Source organism: Octopus bimaculoides, chromosome 2 (assembly GCF_001194135.2).
Source record: "Octopus bimaculoides isolate UCB-OBI-ISO-001 chromosome 2, ASM119413v2, whole genome shotgun sequence".
Lineage (NCBI taxonomy): Eukaryota > Metazoa > Mollusca > Cephalopoda > Octopoda > Octopodidae > Octopus > Octopus bimaculoides.
The window spans coordinates 144,109,320-144,120,855 of record NC_068982.1 but is presented as its reverse complement, the minus strand read 5'-3'; the positions used below and the strand labels follow the sequence as shown (position 1 = coordinate 144,120,855).

Genomic DNA, 11,536 nt, shown 5'->3' with positions numbered 1-11,536 from the left:
TATATATATATATATCTATATCATCAACATCATCATTTAATGTCTGTTTTCCATGCTGGCATGGATTGGATGATTTGATAGGACATGGTGAGCTGCAAGGCTGTGTTGAGCTCCAGATCAGCTTTGGCATGGTTTCTATGGACGGAGGCCTCCAACCACTTTACAAACCAAAAATAAAAACTGATCTAACAAACCATGGAATTTTGCGGAAGAATAACAGTCATTCTTCTATCATCTAAATTGGTGGCTGTTTTAATTATATTCATTTTATTAATTCTCCCTATATCTTTCTTATCATTGTGAGAAAATTACATTTGTTTTTTAGTATTATTTTGTTCAACTATCTTAAAGTTTTTCAAAACAATTGGTGAAAGATTTATGTTACTGAATACAGAGAGACATATCAACAAACGCATACACACATACATCTGGTGTCTTTGTATTGTCTAATTGTTATTACTTTCTTAGGTTCTGATGTAACACTTATTGGTTGGGGAACTCAGGTACATGTCCTACGAGAAGTTGCTACTATGGCAGAAGACCGTTTGAATGTTGGCTGTGATGTGATAGATCTGCGAACGATTTTACCCTGGGACACCGAAACAGTTATCAATGTAAGTTTCCATGGAAATTCTTTTGATATATTTCAAATTCTTTTAAATATTGCTAGTATTAATGATGATGGTCCGAGGTTGTGTAAATTAGTGATTGTATGTTGTTTAATCCAATGGTTATCCCTGATCAAACATACTTTAATCAAAAGGTTTTCAAGCTGTGACCATCCAATCTTATTTGAAGGTATAGTGTATTCAGGACTACATTATTCAATGGATATTTTTTTATTTTTTAAAATGGTAATATATGATTGGAAAGATTTTTATCTACTTTTCTATGTAAGTCAAATAATTGCATAAAGCTTTGTACATTGGCTCACAGTCCTTCAGTGGTGATAAATATAAGTGTTGATGTTAAAGAGGTGATACTGACAAAAGTTGTATTAGTACCTATTAAAAATATCAGGTTGGTGCAAAAGTAATGTCCAATTTAAAGATCTAAGGTAAAAATGAATAAGCCAATGACTATGGGAATATTTATTCATTAACATACTCTCCAATGCTTTAAATTACCTCATTCCATCTTTCAACAACCTTATAAATGCCTCGTGTAAAAAAGGCTATAAGGTTTAGAACCGAAATATGAATCCAACTCAATCTCTTTATTGTGGCTTGTGTAGGAAATAACACCAAATATCCTCAGATTGAACAGCAGACCAGAATACAGGGGTTAGGAGGCCATGTTAAACTGGGTGACAAATCAACCCTTCCACCCAGGAATTCATCATCATCATCATATTTTAATGTCCATTGCCCATACTGGCATGGGTTGGGTGGTTTGATCAGGGCTGGTAGGCTGATGGGCTGTGCCAGACTCCAGTCTGATTTGGCAAGGTTTCTACAGCTGGGTGTCCTTCCTAACATCAACCACTCCAAGAGTGTAGTGGGTGCTTTTATGTGCCATCAGCACAGGTGCCAGTTGTGTGACTTCAGTATCTGGCATGACTATGATTTTGCTTGGCTTGATGAGTCTTCTTCTCAAGCACAGCATATTGCCAAAGATCTCGGTCATTTGTCATTGTCTCCATGAGGCCCAACACTCGGAAGGTGCTTTTTATGTGCCAGAAGCACGGGTACCTGTTATGTGACACTGGCATTGGCTACATTGCCTCTGTGAGGCCCAACGCTTCACAGGTGCTTTTTACATGCCACTGGCATCATCAAATCACTTAGTCTCTTCATCTGGCTTCTTTACAGTGAATTGATTACAGAGAAGTTGATTTAAGGAACATAAGTTTGTTATTTTGAGTAGATACTAAGAGCAAAAGAGGGAGCACTGAACTATAAAGATAGTGTAATTGATGTAGTTAAGGTAAGCAAGATAATTATGTTGTTCAACTCCAGGTTAGCCTTGATTCAAACAGGCCTTTGATCAATGGCATTCTGGTCACGACTGTCTTTACTTTTGTATATTTATGACTGTGTTGTCCATTTTTCAAAACAGCAGGGTGTGGTTTTGGTGGTGGTGGTGGTGGGGGGTTTGGCTGCTGTTTCTAGCAAACCAAGCAACCACATTACTTTGCCAGATACGTAGAAAGATATTAAGTAGGAACTTGATACTGTGCACTCAATAAACACATTGGGTAGACAACAGACGCAGCCTGACATACAGAGTTCAGATATAACTAGACAAACATGAATAGCAGCAGTAAATGTTCTGTTGAAATGAGGTGCATTAACTGCTTCTCAGATGAAGTTGATAATTTCTGCATTAAATAGTTGATAGTTTCTGTTACTAGTAATTAGTAGTGCTGGTGGTTGCAGTGAAAACATAGATACTTAGGTAGTAAATTGTTGATGTTGTTGTCATCAAATGAGTTTATTTCTCTTTGCAAAAAGTTGACAGCATGAGTCAGTGAGTTATGATTATTAAATGCAAAAGATCTATTGAATCTAAAGAGAAATGATTTGAAGATGTAGCACTGTGTATGTGAAATTAACTGTCTTGCTTGAGATGCAGAGCACAAGTAAACTAAGAGGCTACATTAGTATTAAAGGTATCACCAATAAAATGTTTAAATCATACTCAATTTTTTTCTTCTTTTTTAGTCAGTACGAAAGACTGGTCGGGCATTGGTTGCCCATGAAGCCCCTATTACAGGAGGATTTGGTGCTGAAATTGCATCTACTATTCAGGTATGGAAATATTTTTTTGAAGCTGTCAACAATAAGTTTTATAGTTTTATTCTATGTCAAAATTGTGAATACTTAAGTTTATCTTATCGAGAAATATCGAACACTAATAAATTAAAAATGGGAAAAATTTGAAAAGATATATATTTATAATGATGACATAGGTGTAGGAGTGGCTGTGTGGTAAATAGCTTGCTTACCAACCACATGGTTCCAGATTCAGTCTTGCTGCATGGCACCTTGGGCAAGTGTCTTCTACTATACTCAGGTCGACCAAAGTCTTATGAGTGGATAAACTGAAAGAAGCCCATCGTATGTATGTGTGTGTGTCTGTCTCCCCCCCCCCCACCATTGCATAACTGATGTTGGAATGTTTACATCCCCATAACTTAGTGGTTTGGCAAAAGAGACTGATAGAATAAGTATTAGGCTTACAAAGAACAAGTCCTGGGGTCGATTTGTTCAACTAAAGATGGTGCTCCAGTATGACTACAATCAAATGACTGAAACAAATAAAAGAATATAGTAATAATAATAACAATAATGATAATTGTTTGAAATTTTGTTACAAGGCCAGCAATTGTAGGGGAAGGAGGTTATTTTATCAACTCTGAAAGGATGAAAGGCAAAGCCAACCTCATCAGTATTTGAGCTCAGAATGTAAAGAGCCATGCGTAATAATGAAATTCACATGGAAATCGTTTTAATGAATAATCTTAATACACAGATAAATTTTCACACTTGCTATTTATCTATATATATATATATATATATATCATCATCATCGTCCGCTTTCCATGCTAGCAAGGGTTGGACGATTTGACTGAGGACTGGTGAAACCAGATGGTTACACCAGGCTCCAATCTGATTTGGCAGAGTTTCTACAGCTGGATGCCCTTCCTAACGCCAACCACTCAGAGAGTGTAGTGGGTGCTTTTACGTGTCACCCGCATGAAGGTCAGTCAGGCGGTACTGGCAACGGCCATGCTCAAAATGGTGTATTTTATGTGCCACCTGCACAAGAGTCAGTCCAGGGGCACTGGCAACGATCTCGCTCGAAAATCCTTACACATGTCACGGGCACAAGTGCCAGAAAGGCGACGCTGGGTACAGGTGCCATCCCGATTTCGCTTTTTTATATATATTTATTCTGTAAACTTAGGAATCTAACATATTTTTCTTCTTATCCACATTGTATCATTGCAGTCCGAATGCTTCCTCCACTTAGAAGCTCCTGTAAAACGTGTCTGTGGCTATGACACCCCATTTTCACATACTCACGAACCTTTCTACTTACCTGACAAATGGAGATGTTTTGAAGGTGTTAAACAATTGATTAACTTTTGATTGGATTGTAGTAATTATTTTTTTATTAAAATATATAGATACTCCAAGTCACTTGACTGAAATTATTGTACAGTTTTTAAGGGCAGCTCTATTTACTGTTGAAAAAGCACACTAAAGAATGTATGGGTTTGAATAAATAAAGGTAATTTCTAAAATGATAATTTTTTTTTACTAATTACAGCTTGTGAGTTACAATGGTGCTGTGGCTATTTTTTTTATTTTAACCATGAAAGTTTTTCTGTGGAGCCTTAAATTCATTGTTATTATCCATATTATCAAACATGGTTGTTAAGTTTGTTTACTTTCAGGTCAGCCCTCAACGAGCAGATATAAATCATTTATTCTATCAAGATCAGCTCTTTTCTTTTTTCTAGGTAGTGAAATACATAACTGTTGTGTCAACGCCCCCAAGCGAAGAAGTAGGATCGCCCAAGACATATAAATAGAGGTAGTCTAGCCATAGTAGAGGAGTTGGGTAGCAGTCGTGTAGAGATCATCCGAAGGTGCTAGATAGCAGTAGCTTGAGACATAACACCTACTGTATTAGTTTTTTTAAAAAGTGGGAAGTAATTTGAGGGAAATCTGACACTATTTCTACAACGTTGATTGATTATGTAAAGGATCTCATTGACTTGTTGCTAAATGAAGTAGACATTTTTTGTACTCTCCCTGGAAAAGGATTCTGGTTGAAACTTTAGAGTGTTCCTTTTCTTCAGAGTAAAATAATTTCTTCTACTTTGCAAACTTTATATACTTCATACTTGCTGTTGCAGATCATCCCTAGTTTCATTGGGTTCAACTGTTTCACTTTGAATTAATCAGAGCTGGAGATGTTTGTAGTGAACATCATTTGCCAGAAAGAGTGAGAGTTCAGCAAGTTGTTACTATTATTGATAAAGTATTTCTCTCTCCATGTCAAAGGCAAACTATATTAAACTTATGTAAAGAGTGTGATATTGTACAGTCAAGACATGAGTATTCAATGTGGATGATCTACATAGGCTAGAGAAGTACAAGTGGGGTATGACTGCAGTGTTATACTCCCATTGTGTTTTAGGTTGTTGCTGTTTAGCTCCAAGTTATCCTTAATTGATCAGACCTCTAATCAGTGTTCAACTCGGGTCTGTTCAAATTTTCTTTGTCTCATCATTATCATCATCATCATTTGACATCCACCTTCCATGCTGGCACGGGTAGGATGGTTTAACAAGAGCCAGCCAGGCAGAAGCCTACACCAGACTTCTGTGACTATTTTGGCGGGATTAGTCATTTTACTTTAGTCATTTTGACCCCAGTTTTAAAGGAGAAAGGTAGTGTTTTTTTGTGATTCGTGGAGATTTGCTGTTGAAGTTTGTTATCACGTGAGGTTGTTATTTGCTGCTGTTGTGTTTTGCTGTTCTTTTTTCTCCATTGTGGGTGAAAAGAGAAGTGTAGTTCCTCTGGTATGAAGAGCTATGCAAAAACTGCTGTGGCAAGAACAGCCATGCCATTGGAGGCTAAACAGATAAACATTGACATGGAAGAAATATTGAAGAGCGAAGAACTGATAAAAAAAGAGGGAGATACCATTAAGTTGATCCCTCCGCAAAATATTGTAAAAGATAAAAGTTTGAAGATGGTGGTGTATCGAACACAAGCGGTCGCCACCAACAAGATAGAGAGAGTGATGGAGGAAGAAATAGAATGTTTGAGTAAGATTGTAAAGAAGACAACGTACATTGGCAGAGGAAGAAGGTTCGGCACAGTGGAGGTGAGGCTTCCTACAAAGGAAGAGGCAGCCTCACATTCCACCACCATTCTGAGGACAGAGAAGGTGGCACAGTGTCTGGATCAGGATACCAAGGGTACCACCCGAAATTAAAACTGAGTGGTTGGTTGCAGCTATTCTGGCTGCAACTGAAGATGACCCAGAATTGGGACCGGCTGGAAAGAAGAAAAAGCTGAACTGGTGGGGATTCGGAGTTGAAATGTGGCTATTTGCCACATTTGACGATATAGAATGTAACCCCTATCAGATTGAGGTTGAGGAGGAGAAAACGTTAAATGTGGTGGAGGAGGGACAGACTGAACTGCTATATATGTGGTGTGAGGGGTCACACGAAGACTCAGTGCCCCTTGTTTGAGTACACGCATAGGGAGATGGAGGAGAAATTACATACAAGATAAGATAAAAATGAGGAGGATTCTACCCAGGAAGTTAAAGAGAAGGAAAGGAGTGAGGTGAAAGAAACAAAAGAGGGGAGTGACGGATTTGTCAGCCCCCAAAAAAAGGAAGAGAACGATGTCAAGGGAGAATTCAGCAGAACCAAAGAATGGTAAGGAAAGACTGGAAGCTAAAAATAAGAAAGAAAGAGAGGAAAAAAACAATAGAACAATGTTCTATGCATGTACTTCTAACTTTCGTTGCTGTATTCCTTTCCTTGACTTATGGCTTCTTCTGTCCTCATTTTCAAGGAGTTGTAGTGCACCTGAGCACTGTGTACAATAAGCTCATTATTATTTCAAATTTCTGCAGTCTACTCAGCTGAAAATGAATGCAGCCCCCTTTCTCTCTCTTTCCAGATATCACATACTGCATAATCTACTTGATCTGGTGTAGAAGGACTAAGAAAACGTTTAAGTCTGCTTGCAATGGCATGGATACCTAAAATAATGAAAGCATGTACCATGCTATCAAGTCATTACTCACTCTCAAATGCTGATCATGGTTTATTTTTATCATTGAAAAATGGTTATAAAACAATGGTAACAAAAATAAAATATTTATTGTTGATGAACAAATAGATGTATACACATAAATTATTGAATGTCATGATTCATTTCTACAATTACATGTACAAAGTCATACAATTGCATAAAATCTACAGATATGATGTTTAAGCCCTTGCAACACGGAGATTTGTCTGCAACCCACTTTGTAATGGCAGATGTTGCTTTCTCAGCCAATGTAGTTTTCAAGCTACCGTCAAGATGTTGAAGAACAGTAGTTACTGTTGGTGTTAGAGTACCTTGCCAGTTGAAAAAACAATCACTTGGACGTCCTTTATGGTATTCCTCCTCAAATGCACTGATCAGTTTTGGAAGTTGATCAGTGTTTGCCCAGAGGTGTTGTACAGCATTTCCAGGCCAGAATATTGGTTGTTGAGTAGCAAGATTATGATGATAGCAGATAACTACCTGAAGATTGACCTCCCAGGCAACATTAAGTGTCAAGTTAGCAGCTCCAATAAATGGACACATTTTCTTTCCAAATATATCAGACAACATTGAAAGCAGCCTTTTGTGATTTTCTGGATTTACATTATAAAAATGGTTAAAATCCAGAATTACCAGCTCTTTCTGATGTTTCTCCAAGAATGAATTGATCTCTTGCATACAGCAATCTATTTTTGGTCCATATATGCCATGAACAAACTGAAAATCATTGCAAGAATCATTGTAAGCTACCCTCAGATCAAAATAGCGGATCCCTTTTTCAAGTTGCTCACCTAAGTCCAGATTCTGTGTAGTAGACCATCTCATAATTACTTTATCTGCAGCTTTTCCAAACAATTTCTCAGCTAATCTAATTAGTTCAGTGCAATCAGGAGCAATTTCTCCTTCTTTTAACTTAGAACTAAATGAGTCATGAGAACCTGCAAAAGATAAACACAAACATCATCAGTGTTATTCTTGGGAACATTTTGTAGATTTACTATTGCATGATACAAGACACATTCTAATCCTGTACATGGAACAACTACAGAATTTTCAACAAAGAATATGCTACCGGGTGTTCAGAATGTCTCACCACAGTAAGTATTTAATGGTTTTCGGGCGATTCTTGTACACTGATCCTTTACTTGCTCCTCAGAAAAAAAAAAGTCTTGCAGTGTTAAATCAGGTGATCTTTGTGGCCAAAGTCCCTTCAAAATAATCTGTTCACTGAAAAACTCTTGAAGTAGCACCATGGTAATGCACAAGATGAAAAAAAATTGACTGCGGAGAGACTTTTTGAACACCCTGTAGATTAGGCTCGTCTTAGTCTCTCCAGGCCCAGTAGAAGGCTCAGCAGATTACATTAACAAAATTTAAGGTAATGAGCCAAGAAATTCTAATTAGAATTACATCCATTGTGAAGAAAAAAGCTTTCTCAATGATTGATTTTTATCTAAAAAAGCAGGAGAGACAAAAGCTGGAATAAATTGATTAAAAATATAATGCAGTAGGGAGAGAGTTCACTTTTGGAAGTGCAGTTACTTGATATTGTAATCGTTTTAGAGTAAAAAAAAACAAACAGGTTTAACATTGTTAATGTACACAGTACAAGATAAAGAATGTATCTGTGCATTAGTACATAATATAGGATATAATTTATTAAAGAGGGGGAATGCTTTAAGACTGTAGCGTGCACTCAAATGAAATTCCTCTCTCCCCTTTATTATATATACGTGTGCTCGAACGTAGCAGGTAACAGCTAGCCTTTGGCTGCTATTTGGACCCCATTGTGTCCACTACTCTGATTGGTTGGTATTGGCACAAGTTGTCTCTTACTCTATCATGCCAATTTGCAGCATATAACCAATCAGAGCCTCTAAATAAAATCACATGAGACAGCCTGTTCTCAACCCAGTTTGAGCCTACAGCTTCTTATAAAAACCCAGCTTCTCCTTGTCTTAGGTTTCAGACCTTTTAAGGTCTAGCCACTGACCACACAAGACACATCCAGTTCCAGCAATGACACCACAGCTGCCACACAATGACTTACCAACTTCAACCAACAGCATTACAGTGATCTCTTTCTTCATCTCCACTATCATCTTAACGTTGTCAACACCATTTCTATGTACACAACTCAACAAGCAGCTTGCCCAGGTTCCAACACTTCATTGTTTGTGAATTACTTCACCATAGATCAACAGTGAATATACAACCTACGAGGACTCATGTACCAAGTGACCCAGGCAGCAGTATCACAGCCACAACTTCTTGTACAACATGTACTGCAACTGGCTCAGCATCATGGCCACAACTTCTTGATACAGTTTTTCAATTACCATGTACAGTTGACTATGAACTGGTATTTCTCATTCTTGTGTCTACGAACATTTGTCTAACTTCTCAATATAGACTCTTTTAGTCTTCTTCATAGTTATTCTTATATGTACTTAACGCACACGCATACATCCATGTCTATACACACATACACTTTGTTTTCATGATGACCTGTCTATTATTCTGTATACATGACACACAGACAGACACATGTTAATAAAACATTCTACTCGGGTGTCCCTTTTTCCCTCTGGCACATATATGTATTCTTTTTATATTTACTGTAAGGGCTGTGTGATGTACCTGAGACCCATTCTCATTATCTCACATAACACAGTCCTTACAAATTAGTGACCCCCACATGAATTTATTTAGAGGCTCTGATTGATTGGTTACATGTTGCAAATTGGTGTGACAGAGTAAGAGACAAATTGCGCCAATACCAACCAATCAGAGTAGTGGACACAATGGGGTCCAAACACTGGCCAAAGGCAAACTGTTACCTGCTACATTCGAGTGCATGTATATATAATAAAGGGGAGTGAGGAATTTCACTCAAGTGTATACCACAGATAGCTCCTCACCAGTCATTTTGTGGGAAACAAAATAGACAATAAAAGGAAGATATTTCTGTAGGGAAGAGGTAAAATTAGAAAGAACGGTCGGTCATTAAACTAAAATGAAAGCTGGCACTGAACTATGGAAAGGAATGTGTGTTCTAAGTCGGGTCACGAATTTGTTAAGACCGAGCGATGCAAGGTGGCGAGAATTAGTCTTTAGTACAAGACCTACCATATTTGGTTATGTATAAGCCATGCTTACTTTTATGTTTAAATGTATTCAAAAATTGTCTTGTGTCTAATACAGCTGTATTACAGATGGGAGACCAAGTGCCATTGGCGAGGGAGCCAGATCAGCAAAAGTCCACTCAGTATAATAATTACTCACTAGCTGGACCCATGAAAAATTCACGGAAAACATAAAAAATGTAAGCATCTGTAAACAGTGTACTGGTGCCATGAGAAATGTTTGCATATTATGACCATCTGTCTTTACGTTCTAAGTTCAAATTCTGCTGAGGTCGACTCTGCCTTTCGTCTTTTCGGGGTCGATAAATTAAGTACCAGTTGTGTACTGGGGTCAATTTAATCAACTGGCCTCCGCCCCACAAAAGTTTCAGCCTTGGACAGAAATTGTCCTTTCCTCATCTTGTATGAAACAGTATATATTAAAAGCTCATCAGGCTGGTGGTGCATGAGAACATTTGCTACGTTTCATACAAGACGAGGAAAGGACAATTTCTGTCCAAGGCTATGCAGGAAAAGCGACTTAAGCACATCAAGAAGCTGATCAACAAGTTGAAACACCTGCTGGATCTAGATGTGCTGTTGTTCTTCAAGAAGAAGAATTTCTGCCAAGACCAGAAGATCAACTCTCAGAACAACAGGTGGCTTGCTGCCTCACCAGAGACATGCAGGCGAAACTTCCAGTGACAATCATGGTCTTTGATGTCATCAGCAGTGATGGTGACATCATGCCACCCCATTTCTTCCTTGTGAGTCTCAAGCTGAACAACGATGGCTACATCCATCTGAGTGAGGTGGTGAAGCCCTGGATTGACCAGGTAGCTACAGGGAGGCTGTACGTGTGGCGGAAAGACTGTGCCCTGCCACAGTCAGAAAACCCAGACCTGACTGTCGAAGAATTTGTTCGATCACTCATCACCTGACATTTGGCCTCCCAACTCGCCTGACTGCAAACCCCTCGACTTTTTTGTATGGGATGCAATGAACCGAGAGACCAACAAATCTAGCTGCAACAGGAAGGATGAGCTGGGGACCAGGATTACCAGGGCCATCGGGGGCCTAAAACAGGAGATAGTGACAAAGGTTTGTGGCCAGTTTCGAGGTAGTCTGGAAGCTGCCATCGAGTGAGATCGACAAAACATGTCATGAAGACAAACTGACCCTAATTTGACAAATATATCTCAGAAAATAAGAACACTTTTTTACTTTTCTGAGACAGTCATTATGCGAACGAATACCGTCTACACCCTGTATAAGAGCTTACCACCTTCTCAGTCTCTCCCATCTTAGCGAACCACTATATTTATCCCCGTCATCTTCAATGAGACAGCAAACTACACACTGCAAAGCACATTTAGTCTAGATCTCTACTTTTGGGGGGAAAATTGCCTTGATTAGACGACCAATAGATCTAATTATTAGAAAAGTAAGGGGTCGATGATGAATGGCAGATTCAATAGCGCGTTGAATAAATGTTGGGTGGACATTGGAATTAGACACTGAGGGAAAATGGCTGTAACTTTTTTATTTTTTAATTTTGGCGATTTTCGTTTTCGGTAATGTGTTCTGTATGTCACGGTCATGCGATTCCCACTAAAAAAT

At 38.4% G+C, this 11,536-nt stretch overlaps 2 protein-coding genes across 2 annotated transcripts in view; one reads left to right on the top strand and one right to left on the bottom strand.

Annotated features, from left to right (window-relative positions):
* Positions 1-4,255, top strand: part of LOC106875153 (2-oxoisovalerate dehydrogenase subunit beta, mitochondrial) — a 30,760-nt gene extending 26,505 nt beyond the window's left edge. Inside the window, exons 7-9 of the mRNA XM_014923169.2 lie at positions 469-614; positions 2,664-2,750; positions 3,954-4,255. Of these exons, the coding sequence (XP_014778655.1) occupies positions 469-614; positions 2,664-2,750; positions 3,954-4,094 (374 nt within the window). The 3' untranslated portion in view covers positions 4,095-4,255. The remainder of the gene's footprint in view (positions 1-468; positions 615-2,663; positions 2,751-3,953) is intronic.
* A 2,581-nt stretch (positions 4,256-6,836) lies between these two features.
* Positions 6,837-11,536, bottom strand: part of LOC106875154 (PI-PLC X domain-containing protein 3) — a 7,234-nt gene continuing 2,534 nt past the window's right edge. The window contains exon 2 of the mRNA XM_014923170.2: positions 6,837-7,729. Coding sequence (XP_014778656.1) covers positions 6,894-7,729 — 836 coding nt within the window. The 3' untranslated portion in view covers positions 6,837-6,893. The remainder of the gene's footprint in view (positions 7,730-11,536) is intronic.